This window comes from Strigops habroptila, chromosome 11 (genome assembly GCF_004027225.2).
Source record: "Strigops habroptila isolate Jane chromosome 11, bStrHab1.2.pri, whole genome shotgun sequence".
Lineage (NCBI taxonomy): Eukaryota > Metazoa > Chordata > Aves > Psittaciformes > Psittacidae > Strigops > Strigops habroptila.
The window spans coordinates 9,894,966-9,916,196 of record NC_046360.1 but is presented as its reverse complement, the minus strand read 5'-3'; the positions used below and the strand labels follow the sequence as shown (position 1 = coordinate 9,916,196).

The 21,231-nt window shown below is 53.0% G+C and overlaps 1 protein-coding gene across 1 annotated transcript; it reads right to left on the bottom strand.

Moving 5' to 3' along the window:
* Nucleotides 1–4: 4 nt before the first annotated feature.
* MMP11 (matrix metallopeptidase 11) lies at nt 5–18,814 on the bottom strand. Its single transcript, XM_030500303.1, has 8 exons — nt 18,498–18,814; nt 9,515–9,765; nt 8,175–8,318; nt 7,044–7,177; nt 4,028–4,275; nt 3,456–3,669; nt 1,898–2,155; nt 5–1,152 (listed from the first exon to the last, which is right to left on the bottom strand). Exons 1-8 carry the CDS (start codon nt 18,612–18,614, stop codon nt 1,019–1,021), a joined length of 1,500 nt encoding a protein of 499 aa, XP_030356163.1. The 5' UTR covers nt 18,615–18,814; the 3' UTR covers nt 5–1,018.
* Between the last annotated feature and the right edge of the window lie 2,417 nt (nt 18,815–21,231).

Genomic DNA, 21,231 nt, shown 5'->3' with positions numbered 1-21,231 from the left:
GTGCTTAGGAAAGAGGCGGTTTATTGACACTTAAATACAGGCAGGGCGCGGGGGACGGGCGCTTACAGCCGCTCTTGTAAGCGGTATGACTGGTACCGGGGATCACTCTCCGCGATACCGGCCCGCTCGCTGCGGTGACTCCAGCGGGTCCCCCGGGCGGGAACGGCGAAGGGCACGGGTGCGGTGGAAGGGAAGAAACCGGCCGCAGCGCCTTTGGGGTTTTGGCACAAGGTCATGTAGCAATGAGGGCGTGCGGTGTCAGCCCCGGGCGGACTGGGACCAGCGGCGTGTGAGCTACCCGGGATGGGGACCCGAGCTCCGTACTAGCCCAGGGAGCAACGGGGCAGTGTCCAGCACTGGCACCCAGCACCGTGGAAGGAAGGGGGGGCCCTTGTCTATATACAAATCAGTATAAAATCCTAACGCGTACTAGTCATACAACATAAAACCGGGAGTAGGGCTGCGGCAGGGTCTGGCGGTCACCGCTGCAGTCCCAGTGCAGTGACCCTGGCAGCAGCCACACGTCTGCGCTCCTCCGCAGGTACAGTCAGTGTCCTTCAAAGCCTCTGGCCGCTGCCAAGGGAGTGTCTCAGTGGAAACCCTCCTCCCTCCTGGCCAATGTCTGGTGCGGCAAAGGGCTGCTGTTGTGAGCTGTGTAAACATAGGAAATGCCATCGGATCAGCTCTACAGGATGGGGTCCGGGTTACTTAGGAGAGTGTAATCCTGTTCCAGGCTGGCTTGATGGCTTTTGGGATGCTATTGCTAGAAGAGTATGGCCACATTAAGGATTTAGTGGCTGTTCTTGCCTGAAAAGAACATGGCAGATGCTTTTACATTGATAGCAACTGAAGCTGGGGCTGCTGGAACTGGAGAGGAGCAGACTTTGTCACTTGTGACAGAGTTTGTTGTGTCAGATGCTGTGCCTGGAAGGAAGCCACTAATGGCAGAGGGAACCCTCTTTGTGGCTACTGGTGTAAGGGTGATGAAAGGGGAGTGTGGAGGACGCAGGCATCCCCCTCATCTGAAGGAGTTGGAGGAAGGCACACAGCTGAAGAAGTCCTGGCTGATCTGGCGTGGGTAGCCCTCCAGCACCTTCACCTGCACTGGATCGAACTTCCAGTAATCTCGGCCTCTCAGGAAATAGGCAAAACCTGTGGGTGGGAGAGGAAGGGTTAGAACAGACAGGGTCTGCATGGCGCAGAGCTCTTCCCGAGCTGACACTCTGCAGCATGTGCAGTACCAAAAGAGAACCTGGAAGAGGCAGGAGATGCTGCTAGATTCATCGCACTTGAACCCAGGCTTGTGGCTTACACTGTTCTTTCACGCTGCTTTAGTTTTGACAGGAGAATAAACAGGGTGGATTTTATTTTATATTGCTGGTGGTTCCTAGTACCCATGTGGTGACCTGGCCCTGAGTGAGCAGAGGGTGTCTAGGATCTGAACAGGGCCGATGACAGGGAGCTTGTGAAGACCTGCTGCATCGGTTACTGCAGGGAAGTAGCCCTTGGATTTAGGCTCTGGAAGCAGCGGGGAGCCGTTCCACCTCATCCTTTTGAAGGAAAGAGGCAGTCACTGCCCCTGTCATCCCAAGCACCCTGCCTGTGCGCAGTGTTTCTGCGGCACTGACATACTGTCTTCACTCAGAATGGGACATATCTGGGAGAACTAGCCAATACCAAAAGCAGCTTGTTCATTCAGGAGAGCTGCTGAGGCTGAAGTGAAGCATCTCTGCTGTCCTCTCATCACTTTCTCTGTCCTCTACCACTTTCTCTGGGTAGGACTCTGTGACCACTTCTTTGTCAAAGTTTGAATTCTCTCTGTCGGACACTTAACTGTTGAATGTTGCAATTAATAATGACAAAGCCCCAGAGCAGGCCATGTCCCTGCCGCACTGACCAAACTCATCCTGAAAAGCTGCGTCGATCTCCTGAGGGACACCGCGCCAGTCAGCCATGGTCCGAGGGTAGATGTTGTCCACCTGGCGTGTGTGAGGGTGGAAGCGCCAGTAGTTGCCTCCACCGAAGATGTAGATTTTGTTCTTCTCAGCCCCCCACACCAGAGCTGCCTGTACAGGGGATGCAGGGAGGCCCAGCTCCACAATTGGAGTGGGACCAGATACCCGTCTCTCACCATCATAAATCCAGTACTGAGAATCTGGTGAGGAGACAGAAAAGGGAGACAAAGGGTCAGAAGCTCTTTTTGTATCTAATAATTTGGCAGTGAAATGGACAACTGGAGCTGGTGCCTTGGCAGAGTTCCCAGGGGAAGCTGTGCCTGAGAGGCAAAAACCCCACCAGTGTCATGGACACTGTCACTGACAGATGCTGTCAGTGCAGAGAGTTGACTTCCCACCTCAGTCCAACACAGAGAGTGTCAGCGGTGGGATGAGCAGGACTATTTTAGCAAATGCCTTTTCTCTATCTGTGGAAGTTATAATGAAAGACTTGGCTGGAGGGACCAGCCTCCACCCTGCAAACTCCATGCTTGGAGAATGTATGTGGGCATGCACAGACATAAAGGGGGCATGCGACTGTAGAGGAGCAAGCTATAGAAACCAGGAAGAATTGCCAAGCTGAAATAGAGACTGGAAGCTTATTGCCAGATTAGGTTAAAATGGCAATCTCTGTAATTACTCTATGGCATGTAATACTTTCCCCTTATCTCATTTTAACTCATGGTAGGAGCCTGACAATTTTAGCACTGTAAGTCCTTGTGTGCAGGTCAGGTGCTAAGTGACCTGTTTACGCAGGAGCACTGCCTACAGAGCCCCATGATGTGCCTTCTGGTGCTCATGGCGTGCAGACAGGGCATGCACATCCAGGGCACCTGGGTACCTTCCTCATTCTGCATCCTTGCTATTAAATTTACACTTGGAAAGAGCATTAAAGAAAACAGTGGAGCCGTTTTCTTTAACAGGGTTTGTTGTTGGCCTTGAACTCCAGAGGCAGCCAGCTGGAGGTTTGCCCCCGCCATGGGTTTTTAATCCCTGTGGCGGCCGGAGGTTGTCTGCTTCCACACACAGACTCCCTGTAGGCTCATTTGGTCTTGGGGCACTAGAAAAGCTCCACATGCTGGTCTCTGAGGAGCAGAAAAGATGCAGGGCCTTGGGGCACAGGCGCAGGAGTTTCACAACCAGTGAAGCTGCCTGAGGTTTCTCTTCTGGCAGCGATTACCAGGACAGCCAGGAAGATGGAGCTCTTCTGCCAGCAGCATTGCCAGGGCAAAGCCTCAAAACAAATGTTTGTGTTCCAGAGGAGAATGAGATATTGTGGCTGTGTATAAAAGTGACAATATCTGCTAAAAAGTTTAAACAGAGAAAGAAACAAATAACAAGGATCACTGGATTGCTGAGGATGCCCAGAAGGTTTATCCTCCCAGGAACTTGTTGGGTCCTGAATACCCCTAAGTAAAGGAGATGCACTTCTGAGCTGTCTGATCCCAGTCCAGCTCTTACCTTGGAAAAACCAGATATTGCCCAGAGGGTCCTCGAAGGTGGCATCGACAGAGCTGGGGATCCCCTGCCAGTGGCGGGAGGCCAGAGCTGGGTAGCCGTCCTGCAGCCTTCCCGCTCGAAGCCGCCACACATAGCGGGACTTGAAGAAGAAGAGCTCCCCTCGGATGGTGGACGCGGCGTCGAAAGCTGTGTCGCAGGCGTCGGGCTGCACCGCCTGCCAAAGCACGGCCTGTCAGGTGAGGGGCTCCTGGGAGCCCTCCTGGTTCAGTGCACGGGAAGCCCCCATGCCCAGGCAACTGTCCCACTTTCAGCCAGTGTTGGCTGGGCATGTGCTGCCCAAAGATTCCCTCCCCGCACATAGAATCATAGAATAGTTAGGGTTGGAAAGGACCTTGAGATCATCTAGTTCCAACACCCCAGCCTGGCTGGCAGTGCCAGTGTGGGGTCCAGACCTGGGCTCAACGCATGGGTGGAAGACAGACACCAAACCACACGTAAGCCTGCTGCTGGCCTCTTGGTGAGGACAGCCCCAGCTGTGGTGTTAAAGGAGGACACACAACCTGCTCACTCACCTCCACGTTGGTGATCTCATTGGTTTCAAGGCCTGCCTGGGGCAGCTCTGCTGGCTGAGTTGGGGTTGGGGCAGGATCCAGTTTGGGTTTCCCATAGAGGTACTGGATACCTTGCTTGTCATCCTCGCTCAGGCTCAGCGGGTAGCGGAAGATGTAGAAAGGAGACATGAGTGACTTGGAGACAGCCGTGTGCTGCAGGCCCAGGACGTGGCCAAACTCATGAGCAGCCACTTGCAGGAGGTCAGTGCCTGCAAAGGGAAAAGATGGGAGATGCTTTTCCCTGCTTGTGTGTGGGACGCCTGCCTCCCAGGCTCACTTCTACCAACTACCAGCCATTGCTGTAGAAGTCTAACACAGGGAAAGAGAAATCTGCCTCACTACGGTGCTCCCAGGTGGTTGTTCCTGCACTTTCCCTGTGTAGCTCTACACTGTGTTTGTGTTTTTCTAAGGAGTAAAAGGGCATAATTAATGGATCCACTGTTTTAGGAGCACCTGAGTGAATTCATACACTCAGATATTAGCCTGGGCATGTTGGTAATTTGCAATTCTGTCGCCAGGGGCTCCTGCACCTCATCGGCTAGCAGGAAGAAAAGAATGCTCTGTGCACTTTTGGAAAGGAGAGATTTGCACAGAGAAGGAAGTCTTGCTCATAGATATAGGTGGAGGGGTGGTAAGATTGGATGTTGTCCACCCAGCAGTTGTCTACAGCTGTAGTGCATCAGGTCCCATTTAGATCACATCCACTGAACCCTCTGGGATTAAAACTTGCTAATGGCTGTTGTCACAGACAGCAGAGGGAGCTCATTTATTGCTTGTGTGTGGACTGGACTGTGTCGAGAAGGTGACGTTTAGAAATAAATCTGTAAAAAATTATCCAGTGTCAAGTCCTGGGCCTTCTTCACCAGACTGAAGTAGATTTATGGGAGATCATGCTTTAGGAATACATGACCTTGGAGCACCTAGAAAAGGAGGGGGAGGTGGTGAAGTGGATTTCAGTGTGAAAAAATGTGTCATTTGGCAGGTGGTGTTTAGCTTCTAATGGATCCTTTTTGAAGTTGATAGATTTCAGGGAAAGCTGGAAGACAGGCATATTAAGCAGCACAGCCTGTGAGCGGAGGCTGGTTTTTGACAAGTCCCAGCTTATTCATTCACTCTCTGTCAGCCAGAAATCCTCCAAGCTGCAGCCCAATTGATGGGAAAGGCAGGGATGTGAGTCAGGCAGCCTCACTGCTCCAAGCAGGATTTCCCCGCTGGCTCCAGAGGAGCAGGTCACTTCTCAGCACCAGGACAGGATGGGACGGGATGGGGCAGGGGTGATGCAGCTGGGAGGAACGCCCAGGAAGGGTGGAGGGGAAGGTGAGCCCCTGTTGTTGTTCAGCTTTATATTGAACTGATGAATTTGCACAGCACTGACCCAATTAAATCGACACATGTAGGTCAGCTGAGAAAGTGGGATTTCTGTGTCAGTGATTTATTACAAACTCTCAGACACCGTGTTTAGCTTGGCAGGCTCCTCACTTGATGCTTTCCAGTGTTGGCAGATCAGCTGTGCTGTTGTCAGATTGTCAGGGGGAGGTGAACAACAGCACGCCTGAAGGAGCAGTGTTGGGAGCATCCCTGTGTCCCTCACAGGTCCTCTATGTGAAGTACCGTGTCCTGCTCAGCTCTGGGGTGACCCCAGGGCACATCTCAGCCCTCCTTGTACTTCTGGTTTCCTACCTGTAAAATGAGGCTAAGAATTTCCCCTTCTCACTCAGAACTGAGTCAAGGATTTATCCATGTTTATATTGTAAAGCTCTTTTCAGCATATTAAATGGCAATTAGCTGCAAAGAGCTTTTACGATATTTATTTATGGAAGATATAGGGGGGAAAAAAGGCTATGGAATAAGGCTGGATTCCGATGGGAACTGGCATCCATTTTAAGTTCCTGGTTTGCCTCCAACACTGTGGGAGAATGTAGGAAATTCTTCAACAACACAGGCAGCCCCAACAGAGGGTGAGAAAAGGCAGAGCCCACCCTTCCTCAGGAGCAGAAATGCTTCTGCAGAGAGGTCTGGTGCTCTGTGGTTCTTGTTTTGGGTCAGCATGGGCAGGGTCCTGTGCCCCGTGCAGAGAGCCAAGTTGCTGTACAATTGACAATGCCATCAACTTCTGGGAAGCCCATCTGAGCCCTGAACACCAACATGGGCAAAATGTTTGGGAAACTCGAGAGAGAGGCAGGGGGTTAACTTGGGCTTTGTGATTGTTTTTTGCCCCTGCAGGTAAACCGGGAAGGAGGAGGAGGAGGGCCTGATCTGAGTTAATTTTGGTGGGTCTTGCAGAAACTAATGCTTTGGGCACTGATCCAGGTGGTCCCAGGCGGTGCTGCAGTATCTCATGAGATACTGTGACACTAGACTCTGAGTGCCCCAGCACAGAGCTACCAGCTTGATCTATTATTAGCAAAAGGGAAAAAAAAAAAAAGGGGAAAAAAGAGTCCTGACTCGATGTGGTGGTGTTTATGGTCAGAGCATTCCCAGGCCACAGGGACACAGAGGTGGAGCCTGGGCAGTTTCCCTTTATGGACTTGTTTGAGAGCAGATGGTGAACAGTGCATGCAGGGACTGGGGCTGAGACTGTCCTTTGGAAGACAACTGTGTCACCCCATGCTTGAGCCTCCATTTGCCTTCATCCTTTCCCTACTTTATTTCTAATGGCTCCTGCCAATGCCGGGTGCAATCCCCAGTGGCAGAGGAGTCACCTCTCTTGTTCCCCCCGCAAGGAACAGGAGGAGCCCACGGGGAAGCCAAGATCCTGGTGCCAGACACAGGCATTGCTGTGGCTGAAAGATAACAAGGGAAGACCTGAATACTAACAGTAGACTTGTAAGTGGTGGGAGACAACAGTGTACACCACAAAAATGATTGTTGCCTCTCAGTTTTACAGGGCTCCTGCTCACACCACAATGGAATCATTTCCAAGTGCACTGTTAAGCATCCTGGAGCATCCACAGCTCCCCCTGAAACAGTACCGTACCCAGGTTGTTCCCAATCGTCCAGGTCTCGTCATAGTCAAAATGGACATCTCCCTCCCGGTGTGTCTTGGGGAAGAATGCGTGTGCCAGGATCCCTCCAGGCCCGTCAAAAGGCAGGTTGTCTCCGTGCCAGTACCTGGAGGGAAGGCACGTTGCACTTCAGATAAACAGCCATGTACCTGCAGTGAACAGCATCGTATGGCCAAAGGTGGGAAGCCATTGCGAGGGGACAGCAGCTCTCACTCCCAACCCAAGTTCATCCTGCAAGTCCAGATCAACTGCTCAGAGCCCTTCCGATTGCCACAAACCCAGTTCTGGGCACTGAGGAAGCTGAGCTTGGTCACACCAATCCCTGGGGAGTTTATATGTTTTCTCAGGGATGTTTCTCTCCTCCCCCTGTTCAGCTTCCAGCCCAAAGCTGACTGTAGAGCCTAAAGAATTAAGGAGGTGACTGTTCAAGCTAAGATTAAGTTGGCACAATTGAGTGGTGGGGGGATGCAGAGGGGCAGCTGGCAGCAAACCCAGCCAAATCCTCATGTCCTCACTCAAGCCAAGCCCTCTGTTGACTAATGAAGGAAACCTGTGAGAGATGCAGCCACTTCAGAGAGCTGAGGGAGGCACAGGCAAATACACAGTATGCAAACCACATCACTGCTTGGACCGTCTCCACTGCCTTTATTAGCTCTGTGCAAACACGCAGCAGAGGGAAGTCTTTGCCCCCATGCGTATTTTGCCAAAAGTGAATTTCAGGCCAGGAGCCAAAATCCATTTAACCAAGAAATTATATTTGTCTTTGGGCAGACAGTTACGTTGTTCCATCAAGGGACAGGATGGAGGATCCAAAGATGGAAAGTCAAAACAAACGCTTAAGAAAACAGCCCGTGGGCAGAGAAATGTAAATGTACCACGAAAATTAATGAACGATCAGTAACGGTGCTGTGCACAGCCAGCATGGGACAGCTGCACTTCCACCAAGCAGCCACAACTGACAAAAAGTACCAAAACCAAAAACATCCCAGTCTCTGAAAGCAGAAACATGAGCTGAAAGTTGTGTGATGGTGGCCCTCCGCTCTGGTTAGAGGCTTGGGGTCTTCTCTGTCTGTGAGGAGGGTGCTGCTGCCCACCCTGCTCACCTTGTGAAATCGATGACGATGTCAGCCCGTCCCTCCTGCACCTCAGTGAAGGTCAGCGGTGTCACGTCACTCCAGACTTGCAAAGCTTCCTCAATGGTCCTTCTCACTTTAGACTTTACAAGTTGCCATGGGAACCTGATGATTCTGAAAGGCAACAGACACTGGATGACGAGAGCACCATGTGCTGTCCCATGCACACTCTGTCATGAAGACGCTAGCTGTAGGATCAGTGCCACTCTATCTCAGCACCAGAACATCTCCAATCCATATGAGCACTGCTCCAGCACCCCCTTCCAAGCAGCATGTGTAACAGACAAGTCCTATCAGCGTTGAAACCCTCGGGCTGGTGGGCCAGAGGTGAGCTTTCTGGAGAGCTTTGCAGAGCTGTGTTTTGCTGAAGTGCTGCAGCATTTTCCAGGTCTGTCTCCATGAGCCCACCCCACAGAGGTGCCTGCAGGTGGTGTGATGTGATCTCTACTTCTCAATCTCTGCATTTATGCCCCTGGAAACTGGGCTCACCCAGAGCAGCTGCTGCATCTTCTGCCCTCCTAAGCAGACTGTAAGGTCTGTAAGGACTGTAAGGCCACAGAGGGAGCTTGCTTTCCCTTCCATTAACAGTAATGCGGTGTGTTAGTCTCTGCTGTGGTTCTTTCTTTAACACAGCTGACCAAAAAAAATGAAGACACCTTTCTGTTACCTACAGCCCCCTAATACTATGAGGAACTGTCTCCTGCATTTAATTAAACCAAAGATGAATGACATGCTGTCAAGGTCCATACGAGTGTGCTCACTTCTCCACTCATGCCCATGTGGGCAACTGGGGAGGCAGCACAACCCTCCTGCAAGCCTGCTCAGCAGATTCGCAATTGAGGATGTGTTGGGTGATCAGGGCAAAACTTCACATTGAAGTTGTGTTTATGGGAACATCAATAGCAGCTGAATAAAAAGGACTTTGTAAAATAAACTGTGAGGTGAGCCCATGGCGGCGTGGCTGTGGGGGCAAAGGCACGGCAGGAGAAGGCTGGTGGTGGAGGCTCAGCTTGGTTTGATGTAGGGACGGGAATGCACAGGGGTGTTAATGCACAAGGGACTGACTGAGGGGTGATGCAGAATGTGTTTGGCCAGGGGTGGGTGGGCAGCTGTGTTTATGGCAGTGTGTGCATGAGGGGATGTGGAGGTGCTGGGTGCAATGCTGCTGGTGGTTCAGTGTGCGGCTCCCCTGTTCCCTGGCTGCCCTCTGGTCACATCAAAACGTGCCGCACTCCGAAGGCCATCAGACTGAGAGGTCTTGGGAGAGAGAGAAGCAAACCAGCTTGACTCCCCGTTTTGAAGTCTCTTACTTGTAGGTGAGATCGGTCTTGTCCCAGCGCCCACCGGAGAGGACAAATCGCTTCTGCCGGTTCCGCCCATTCTGTACGTCTGGCAGCACCGGGAGGTCCGGAACGCCGCACCGGGGCGGGTTCCAGCGCGCCGCCGGCTCATCCGCACTCACAGGGAAGCCCTTCACAGGCACACCAGTCCCCACAGTGTTCACCAAGGAAGAAAGCCAAGGACTCTGCTCCTTCCAGGTGTGATGCTTTCGGGACACGTCCTAAAAGGGGAAAGCAAAGCCACAACTTCAGTGACGGGGAAAAGATGTCCTGATGCAGCGTGGAGAATGTCTGCCCACAGCAGTCCTGCAGCAGTGAGTTCCACCTCTGCCTGAGGCTGTTCCCCTGCTACTAGGGCACCAACTGCTCCCCACAAGCATGCTCCATTCCCTGGGCTGTGCTGCTCCAAGCCAGGTCACACCTGGGAGGCACTGTGTTGTGTCATTCCATGGCACCCCCTAAGCACTGGGCTATTTTTGGTCCACTTTTCCTCGGCAGCTGTCTGGCAGGAAATGCTTTTCCAAGTTGTGGATGAGAACCAGACCCTTCAAGAATGAAACAAATCACTAGGGAGTAAATTCCCCCCCTTTGCCCCACATCCTTTATTCCCTCCTGGACACGAGTAGAGGTGACCCGTGACCCTGCTTGGGGACAGGATCACCTGGGCTCTCCCAGGATTAGCTGGAAAAGCACAGCTCCTCTTGGCAACATTAATTAATGCTAATTAGCTGACTTCCACTGGTTCCCCACCTGACAGCAGGACTATGGGGCCACCATGAAACATGACCCAAGTGTAATCCCCAACCTGCAGTAAGGCATGTGGGGTGAGAGGTGCTTGCTCCCTGTCCCACCATGCTGACCAAGCCAGAGGTCCAAACACAGACCTTTTTTTGCCCGATTCTGTGCAAGCAAATTTAAAGGTGTTTGAGCAGCAGGAAGAGCTGAGATGCAGCAGTGATACAACAGACAGGGAGGCTCCATCCCACAGGGCTCCAGGGTGAGGACCTGGGGTTTAGGGGTCCCCTTCCTTCCCCTGCGAAGAGCTTCGTCCTGGCCCAGCTCTCCGGGCTGCCCTGCCAGGGATGCAAAGGTCAGGATGGCATGATGCCAGAGCTGCCATGATGCCGTGTAATCCGCGTGCTGCCACCACTCTGTTCCCTACAATGAGCCCATTCATGCGGGCTGGAATGAAGTGTGAAGCCCTTGGCATTAATTCCGCTACCGAGCTCCCAGCTCTGCAGTGGCCCCGTGCCTCTGAGCGATGCACAGATGGACAGAGGAGCCAGGGAGGTCACATAAGGTGCAGTTTCGGTGTGTGTGTGTGAGTTCAGGCTTTTTGTGTGCCTGTCACCACTCCAGCCTGCTGGCTTCTCCTCCCCAGCCAGCCTGACACCTTTGGTGGCTGCCAGCCTTTGCCTTAGAAACCATTGACACAATCCTGGTGTCCCAGCGCGTTTCCCCACAGCACAGGAACCACACCATCAACACGTGAAAAGGAGAAGCCCATTTTACATCCTGAACAGCAAAGCCTACCCAAGCCACCAGCTATGGCACTGAGAATCCATCCTGTGCTTTAGTGGAAGGAGGGAGTATGAGCTGGCCTGTCCCGAGGGAGTCTGCACCTGCTGAACACTGGAGCCCAGCCAGCTCCAAGGTACCTGTCTCTCCAAGGGGAGCTCTTTAAGAGCCTCTGGCACCCTGCCTGGGCTGGCAGCTACTGCTTGCAAAGGACAGCTAGCAGGAGAGGCTGATAATGTTCATGTCCTGGCCAACATACTGCTTCCAGCCCCGATGAGACCCTCTGCCAAGCACATAATGGCACTTGTGTCACGAAAGCCTAGCCTGGAGGGCCACTCTGCTCCTTGCTCCTATATGCACCAGAGGCAGGTCCTGACACTACAGGACATAGGGTAATGAATGTGCCTCATTTCCCAGGACCAGGAAGTGCAGGACAGCTGCTCCAAAGCTCATGGGGAGAGTGGAGATGGACCCTGGGGAGAGCCCTCACTGTGGAACTGGGAGCACTGGGAAACCCTCAAGAGTTGCCCAGGTAGGTGAGCAAGCTGAGCTGACCCAGATGGTCTTAGTCCTGGTTTTTTGTCTTGGCTATAGTAACCACATCCCCTTGGTCTCCCAGGAAGGTCAGTTTTTGCCTTATTGGCTGGGGGCACTGGCATAAACTGGAGATTATCACTGTCCTCCCATCCGGAGCACAGAGAGGAGGAAACGCCTGTCTCCTCACCCTGCGGGATCCCATGTTCAGAGGCAGCCAAGAGGTAGGTTTTCTTTCTCCTCTTTGGTTAGCTCAAGGTCACTGGCATGAATCCCAGCTTCCAGCCATCCAAAGCCCACCTTGCCTTAGGCAGAACCCTCCCTACTCCTGCCTGCCTGCCCTTGCCAAGACCCATCCCTGAGGGGACACAGTGTGGCCCTCTGAATGGCTCTGGGTGGAGGCAGGAGGCAAGACCTGCCCTGCTGCCCCGTGTGCTCGCTGTGCCCCTTGTGCCCCTAGACAAACAGTGAGTTTCTCCTTGTCGTCACTGCACTGACATTAGCACCATGGCAGGAAAGGCCTGGAAAATGCCACGGCAGGCACAGCCAGCAAGGGGAAATGTAACAGGCAGAAACCACTTGCCAAACAATGCTCAGGAGACACATCAGGCTGGAGATTTTGGTCTCCTTGGCTGGACACACCTCGCTGCAGGCACTTCTGAAGGCTTAGATAACATGTCCTCTCACTTAACGTTGCATCCTTCCCACCCAGCCCTGAACCCACCCTCTCCTGGGCAGATCCTGCTTTGTTCTCCCAAGCTGTGGGATAATGTCCCAGCTGTATGCTTAGGTGTTTGCTTAGGGCTGTGCTGCTGCTAAAGCTAGTACAGGCCTGTGTAGAGAGGATGAGGAGGGCACTGGCTGCTGGGTAACTATCAGGGCATCCTCACTCCTCCCATCCCACCACCAGAGGGGAAAGGATTACTGAAGACAAAAGCAAAGGAACATCCTTGCATCCCAAGGCAGGCATTCAGACCAGCTGAGTACAGAGCCAGATTGGAGTCTCTAGCTAGTGTGTGCAGACACTTACACTGCCCTTCCCAGTATAACCCACAGCCAGGGGTGGCTGCTGTGCATGGAGCAGACAGATTTTAGCCAAGGGAAGAGGCCAGGGCTTTGCAATAGAGACTGAGCAGTAAAATGTCTGCACAACATGAGTGCAGAGGGGCTGCCTGAAACCAAGGCTCAAGGGCAGCGAGGACAGCAGAGGAGCAAAGCTATACACAAAGAGGGCTGTGCTGCAAGCTGGCCACAGCTCCTCATAAAGAAAGTGCCTCTTCCTCAGCCTTGTGACAAAAAGCTGAGAGGGAACAGGAGGGAAAGGACAGATCCCACGGGAGAGCAGAAACCACAGCAGAGGTACAGGCTGCCCACTCAGTTCCTCACAGCTTTATCAGACCTCAAGTGCTGCGATACAAGCAGCCATCACTTCTGGTCTGCTGGGGCCAGATGAACACCAGCCAAGCTTCCCAGGAAGTGTCCCAGCCATCCCGAGGAGCCAGGAGCATCTTTAACCTCACCATGTTGGGCAGCACTCGCCCTCCAGAGCCTCCCAGGAGGAGAAGCAGCTACAACAGCATAGCTACAGTGGAGAGTAACCCCAAGAGTGAGGCTAGTGCCTGGTACTGGCAAACCCACTGCTCTCCTCTGCCTGGGTCCCTCCTCAGCTTCCTGCCCTGAACTTAAACTTGACTCCTCTGTTGTGCACCTAATTATCTGAGCTCCTGCCTGCTTCTGCAGCACAGACACGAAAGGAGACCCCCTCTCCCCATCAGACAGGAGTGACTGGACAAGTTACAACGCGAATCAAATCAGTCTTGGATACTTCCCCTGTCATTGGGGGCTGCTTCCTCTTCTGCTAGGGGATGATCTCATGGGTTTTCTCCCCACCTCCCTGTCCCTCTGCTGCTATTTTTCCATTTCTCCCTGCTTTCTTCCTCTGTTACTCAGAGTGTTTGTCAAGGCACTGGTATTTGCTGCCTCTTTGGCTAGTAGCATTATCCTCCTCCCACCTCTGAGCCTGCACCTCAGAGCACTCCTGCCCTTAGTTCAACCCATGGGGAAGGAGAGCAGAGATGTTTTCACCTGCAGTTCTCATGTAAGATAGTTCTCTCACCCCATTTCTGTCCACTGATGGGTTGCTGTGCCCCCCAGGAGCTCTACACTGCATTAACAGGCTGCAGCAATGTTGCTGCCTGAGATCAGCACTGTTGTTCGTCCTGATGCGGAGTACCATGGCCGGATTTGTGGCCAGCCTGCCTCTCAGCCCAACATGGATTTGCAGGGGGTGGATTTGAAAGTGCAGCTACAGCTGATGGTTAGTGGTAAAACTGGAGCCAGCTCCACCTTAGTCAGGTTGTGTCCCAGAAGCAGACTGGCCTCAGAAGGTGCTAATGCTGCAGATGAAATTTCATGGCAAGAAAGAGATAATGTTTGTGGTCTGGTCAGACCCCGAGCTAAGCGTGCTCCTACTCAGGGCACTGTTAGTGGAAACAATGGAAACTCGGTGGAAACAATGCTGAGGCAAAGCCACCAGATTTACTGATCCTACCTCCCCCAGAACAAGGCAGAGTCTCCCAACCCCTCTAACTATGAATTCTTTGCTTACACTTCTGCTACAGGACTGGCTCCTTCATGCTGGGCTGCAGTCCCATGCGGACAGAGGCAGGGAGAATGCAAAGGCTGAGGCCAAGCTTTGGCTAAACGAGGCCGAAGAGGAGGTGCCGCAGCGCCTGGCCATGCATACACAGTTGGAGGTTCCCCTCTGCTTGCTTCCCATACTCCGTGGCACCATCAAGCACTACCTCCTGGGGCCTGACAGTTTGTTTCCAGATTATTTGGTGGTAGTTGTTGGTGGCAACGAGAAAAGGAAAATGTTTATTTTTCCTAAGCAACACGGAACATGAAACATTATGGACTGCAAATGTTTATGCCCACAGGCAGAATGAGAAGACCCAGGCTCTGATGTAACAAGAGAAAGCAAATGAATAAACACTGCAGGACTATTTTATTACCAGACACTTTAATTATGTGACAGTTTGTGAGTGTAGTCCATCAACACCACCACAACCAAGCTGCTGGTGTCACCCAAGCAACAGTTTGCCAGAAACAGAAGTACTTACAAAGCAAACAAACCCCAGGATGCCAGGAGAGCAAAAGGTCTCAAGAGCCCTTAATCTCATGACCTAGAAGTCCCCTTGAAACCAAGAAACCGCTGTAGGATGTGGCACACTCCAGGCACAGGAGGAAGAGGGTTGGGATGTTTTGTCCACTGTGCAATTACATCCAAGCTAAGCCAATGTATAGCATTGAGTAATACATATAGCATCCAAGTAATAGCAATGAGCTATTACTGCCCAAAGACAGCAGCCAGGACATGTCTCACTGTGTATGGCCTCCTGGCACAGCGCAGCCCCCTCCAAGAGCTATGGGGAGATGTTCTACCCCTAGGGAGTGTATGCTGCTCAGATGTGCAGGCTGGGATCTCCAAACCACAAGACAAGCACTGTCCCCCTGCCCAGTCTACTGGAGATGTCTGCGGGGTTTTCCCCCTCTGCTAATTTTCACAGAGGGTGACATATCTCACCTGCCCAATTTCCACTAAGAGGAGGAAGTCTGGTCACCTGTCTGTCCTTGTGGGTCTCATCTGCACCAGGATCTCAGTGAACCTGTGAAGTGCTCTGCTTTTCATTTTGCTGGACAGTTATGTGCAGACTCAGCACATACAGCCATTCACATTACAGGCTGAGACATCCCTACTGTAAGAATATCCAGGAACCCTTCATTTACCTGTCTGAGTATTTGGAATTAGTAGGAAAAAGCTGACAGTGTCTCTGGTGGGAAAAGTCCCTGCAGGAAAAGAGTAAGTGCCCCCTTCCTCTGCTGAGCCCCCCAGGTTATGGTGCCAGGGCAGGATACACATGGGGGAAGCAAGTAAAGTGCAGCATGAGCTGGAGTGGGGGATTCTCCCCAAAGTGCTTCTCTGCTTCTTGCTCTCTTCTCCCTCCCCATTCTGCTTTGCCAGCTGCACACCCCAAGCCTTGCCACAATGCAGGGTGTGCGTGTGTTGCATGTAGAAGCACAAACACAACAAACCCACTGGAGAATAACTGCTTACATGTGTCTCAGGTCTGTCTCAGAGCAAAGAATAAACATGCCTATAATTACCCCAACACTCATGCAGTATTTAAATAGCCAAACCAAAGAGTGCAAATCAAACCCTTCCTGTGGAAGCTGCCTGAGCCCTGAGCAAGGCAAGCGGCCTCCCAGCTCCTGGGCTGTGGGGAAGGCAGCACCGTGATTCCAAGGGGGAACCTGCTGGGCTCAGGGCAAGACCTGCAGGATACGGCCCCCAGGAGATTACGCTGGCAGCTGGGAGGGTGCCCAGCACTTCTCCACTGAGAGATAGTTTCCCAGCAAATGGACTGACTTTGATTTCCCTGGGGAGCTGAAAGCAATGCAGGAATTCGTTGTCTGCGCGTGCACTGCCCTGAGGACTGCAGATCTTTTGTTCTCAAGTTTTACAGTGGACACCAGACACAGCCTGTATTCTGCTCTCAGTTTTCTCTTTCTTTCTTTAGGCATTAATGTAAAAATGAAGGATATCTACAGGGTTTGCTACAAAGAACAGAGGTCCTTCTGCAACTTGCCCTGGGTAGCCTGGCTTTAAAATAAATTTTAGCCCTCAATTCTTTCCTCCCTCACTTACTGCTCCTGTGACTTGTTAATGGAGAACTGAATAGCTACGGTGCAGCACGTACTGTGCAGCATGTACAGTGCAGCACTGCACCTAGTGCTGTCCTTGTCCACCCCATCTACTAGCACAGCTTGAGGAAGTCACTGTTATCTGTCTTTTAGGAACATGAGTCTCTTTACGCAGCTCAGCCCCTCAGCTCCTTTCTCATTCATCACCCAACAGCAAAAGGTGCCCAGACAGGAAATCAGCTGCTGTTAGACAAGGGAAACATCTCTTTGTGTGGACTCAAAGTAGCCAGAGAAGTGAACATGCAATGACATGGCAGAGCTCTCTAGTAAGAAGAGGGTAGAGAAGCGCTGAGGGCAGAAACACAGGTACCGGGTACTGTCAGCCCAGCAATCCCACCTCAGCTGTTCTGTGCTGACATCCGTATCCCAGCCGGGACAGGAATGGGTCGCACTGCTGTCAACTTATGTCATATGTGAGAGCAACCACTGCAATGCTGGCTTTACCTCAGAGGCAGTAGAATAACCTTCAGAAGCCTTGACACCAGACAAGGAACCCAAAAGGGCAGCTATTTGGAATAAGAGACCTGCTATTTGAAAGGCTAGGAAATCATCTGTCCACCTCCAACCACAAACCAATGCAGCCACCATCTCTGCAAAGACCGAGTGACACACATTGATCTGAAACCCTGAGCTCCACACGGCTGTTGAAACACAGGAGCACAAGGTGTTCCTGAACAAAACATACCTGAAGGAGCATCACCTGGAGTTACTCCAGCTAAGAGGAAAGTATTAGTACTCACAATGCACTAGCCTGGGATGAGGAAGAAACCATCACTGGGCAGCAGACTGCCAGCTGAGGGGACCTTCTTCAGGAGCATGGTGGTGGATTAAACAGACCAGGAGTCTGAGCAGACCTGGACCCCTGCATTAACTCTGTGCTCTTCAGCAGTTTGGTATCTTCCCCCCATTTAAGGGGCACTGGCCAAGGCAAATGAGCCCCAGCAGCCTCTGCAGTCAGTCAGCAGCTGTGAGCACGAGCGAAGAGATGAACAGCGCACATCACAGCTGGACCAGACCCAAGTTCAGGCAGTGTGAAACCTGGGCTGGCTCTCCCTTCCCCGGGGATCCCACACAGGTCCTTGCTGGCAGCAAGACCAGGACCAGAGGCTGAGCAGGTCCCTGCAGGAGCAGCAGCTTCACAGCTTGCACAAAGCAGAGCATGGAGCACCCGCAAGCCCAACAAACATCCTGCAGGAACCGGTGGTCTCCAGCTTTCCGCAGGTGGAACTCTGCCCTCCCAGCCCACCTCTGGCTGCACTCAGATGACGATGAACCCTGCAGAGCAGTGTGGTGACTGGGGTGCAGTGTACCACCACCCGAGAGCTCAGTCTCACCTTCCTCAGGGGCTGAGCGGAGCCAAGTGCAGTGACATGTCATTTGGAATAACATGAGCACTTTGGGGGCCAAGGCTGCTCTGTGCCAAGTCCCAGCCCACAGCATATTTAGCAGCCAAGTTAGAAAGTACTCAGATGACAGAGCTGATAGTAAAACCATCGACAGAACCTGAACTAATCCCCTTGGGCTGCTACGGGCATTTGCTCTGTCATTATTTTATAGCACAGCAGTGAAGCGCGTGTATATAATAACCCCATTACACACACACATTGCCGGCACAAGGAGCTCTCTGTCTTCTCCTTGTCCCCCGAACCTCTCGCTGCTCCTCTCCAGCAGTCCCTGCTGCTCGCAGCTCCATCCCAGGTGCTGGGATCTGGCAGGCATATGCAGGAAAAAAGAGCCCTGCTGCTCCCCTTCTGCTGCGCGTTGGATTCACTCCTTGAGCCTCGTCTGCCCGTAACTTCTCGGCACTGCCCGCACAGCAGGCGGGGGGGTTTCTTTGCGAACTCCGCTGCCTTTAAAGGAAGGGGGGATCCCGTGTCCTCCCGTAAACACTCCTTGTCCCGATCCCTGTTTCTCCCTGGCTCCACAGAAAGGACATGCCCAGAGGAGCCCGCGGAGCGGTGGCTCCCGCAGGGACACCCGTGATTCCCAGCAGCGCATCGCCGCCCCTACCGGCATCCCGAGGGCGATTTGGGGATGGACAGGGAGGGCGGCTCATCCCGTCCAGCGAGATGCTCCCCGCGGGACAAGGGGGACATCATGGAGAGGGGAAAGGAGGCACCGGGTGATCCCGACTCACCGGCTTGTGGCGGCGGGCGGGCGCGGCGGGCGCGCAGTGCAGCAGAGCGGCGGCCAGCAACGCGGCGGCGGGCAGCGGCGGACGGGCCATGCCGGGCGACGGAGCGGGATCGGACATGGGGTAAAGCGAGAAAGGAGGGAGTGGGGTCCCCGTTGAGCCTTTTATCCCCCCCCGTGGCCGCCTACCCTCCTCCCCGCGCCTCCTCCCGCTCCTGCCTTTTGTTCTCCCCGAGCCGCGGCTCTGCGGGCCGGGGGGACACGGCACGGCGGCATCGCGGGAGGGGGGTCCCGCCCGGCCCGCCCCGTTCCGCCCCGACGGCGTTCGGCGTCGGGGCGGAGCGGGGCGGGACGAACGGGACCCCCCTCCCGCCCCTGGCCTCTGTGCAAGCGGGTCCCATTGCTCCCCCGGGGGTGATCCTTTGCCTCGTCGCCGTGTTTTTGCATCTGCAGATGAGGGAGCAGCGACTGGAGTCAACTGAGTCAATGTTTCCAGTCCTGCAACTGGGTTCTGTCCGGATTGAGATAGCTTTGAACGGGTCAGTTTAAAGGTGGCTTTCATCTCTCCTGCCTAGGGGTATCCAGGACTAAAAGCAATCCTTTTAGACCCTCTTAGGCCGCGCCTCCCATGGGGAGCATCCCTGCTGAAGCCATGTGTGGTTGTCTAGCCCTTCATACCGTTTCCTAGAAGGCTTCTGCTGTGCGGGATGTTGAGGGAAGGAATGGAGCAGCTCCCCATTTTGGAGATACCAATGCCTCCATCTGCTCAGCAACCTGGAGATGGAGGCAGCAATGGACACATCTGGTTTCTTGGTTCCTGTTTCTATGAGAGAAGCCCTGGACTGTGTTAGCATCTCCTCAGTAGACTTTTAGCTGCAAATTGTTTCAAGAAATGTATGCAAATAAGAAAACTTTGATCTCCAGCTGCCTGGGCTGGCATGCAGGGAGTGGGTAAGGCTTCCTGACATCTCAGACTCTATTACTATCATGTTGTTCATGTTTTGTTTTATGGGAACCATACTGAGGATGTAAATATTGGATACGGTAAGCAGATGTGAGAAGAAGGAGCCTGGTTGTGGCTGTGCTTGGAAGGTGCTGCCAATGCTCCTGCCTGGAGCAGTGGGTTTTGTCCATCCCTGAGGCCATACTTGTAAGAAAGGACAGGGAAGGAGGGAAAAAGCAGAAGGGAAGAAGCAAGGAGTTGGTGTTCATGGGGCTCAGTCTTCATGCTGTGAAATCTACCCTTTTCCTGCTATTCCGGCTGTGCCGTGGGAATGCACAGCAGATCCTACTTTCCTGCCTTGCTCTGAGCCAGACAGCTGGGTCCCAGCAAGAAAATCTTTCCTGCCTTTGTCTCTCTTTTCTTTAGTGTCTTTTCTTTTAATGCTGGTGTTTCTGGGAGTTCAGTGCTTTCCAGCCCATGGCAGCAGAGCCTGCTGGTGCCCAGGGAATTTGGGGAGAGGCATGGGAGCAGCATGTGGAGCAGTGACAGGCGGTTTGGCTCTTCTTAATAAAGGGAGATTTTTGAAGGGGATGTTCTGGGAAACATGGTCCTAGCAGAGATGGGACTGTGTGTGAGAACTCCTGGCTCCTGCCAAGGCTCTTAGCACAAAAGAAAGTGCATAGTGTGTTCGGGATTACACGTATTTCCCAGACGAGCAAGTAGATGTTCAGGAGCTAGAAAATGGCCCATTGGGTGTTTTGGGGCTTGTGTGCTCACCTTCTGCAGAGAGCCCTACGTGCAGCCTGCAAAAGTCCTTTTTGCTGGTGCTGCTATGCTGGGAGCTCTCTCAGCCACTGCCTGTCCTGTCTGTGCAGCCCTCATCCCTACCTTTGTCTGCAGTTTCGCTGCTGGCAGATGAGCACAGGGCTCCCACCCCAGCCCCAGAGCTCCAACAGCCCACCATCTCTCAGTACAGGCTCTGTCTGCTTGCTTTCCTGCCACTCCTGCCCAGCTGGAGCCAAATATGGGGTTCAGGGATCTTGAGATGGTTGCAGAAGCTCAGCAGAACCCTTCATGACTGGGAGGTCCCAATGGTCACTGATGTTGCTGATACAGCATCCTCATGTGTAGCTCTTCTTGCTCAGCATCTGCTTCGGTGCCTTCCAAGCCTAGCAAGCAGCAAAGGTCTCATTAGTTTTCCAAGTCCTTCTGGCCACAAGCATTAGCTCTTCTCCACTTCCCTGGTGCTTTCCAGCAAGGAGGGACCTTGTCAACGCCTGGGTGGGTGACGTGGCATTGTAATGTGTCTCAATAGAAACCACCAAGTGGGGACAACCTCTCTCAGCAGCCCTTTCCCCAGCAGGTGTTTGCTGGAAAGAGACTGCAAGAGGGAGGAAGGGAACACCAGGTCCAATTCTGCTCTTTCAAAGTAGAACTCTTCCAGTTCATGGGCCACTTGGGTATGAAACTGCTGTGAGGCCCTTTGGACTGAGAAGAGGTGGGGGAAGAGCTCTCTGATCAGAGCAAATGGGAGAGGGGAAAGAAGTGAGAGAGAAACTGAATTTAAATGGATTAAGCCTGTCTTGTCCAAAGTCCTTTGTTTCCTGCCACCTCCCTGGTGTGACTTTCACAGCTGTTTTCTGTGTGGCTGGGGACATGGTTTTAGGTTCCCTGCAAAGTGAGCATGGAGCTTTATACCTTCTGGGCATTTCCCTGAGCAGCTGGAAGAAGGTCCAGGAGCCAAATCCCCAGGACAGTGAAACCCCTTTGACTTCCCTTCTCTAATGTCTTTTCT

Bases quoted from the DNA above. Each gene is read 5' to 3' on its own strand.
- MMP11 (XM_030500303.1), bottom strand. From the start codon at position 18,614: ATGTCCGATCCCGCTCCGTCGCCCGGCATGGCCCGTCCGCCGCTGCCC. The intron at 9,766-18,497 runs GTGAGTCGGGAT...TTCCCCTTTTAG, and splicing joins CCGCCCGCCGCCACAAGCCG to GACGTGTCCCGAAAGCATCA. The intron at 2,156-3,455 runs GTAAGAGCTGGA...TCTCCTCACCAG, and splicing joins CAATATCTGGTTTTTCCAAG to ATTCTCAGTACTGGATTTAT.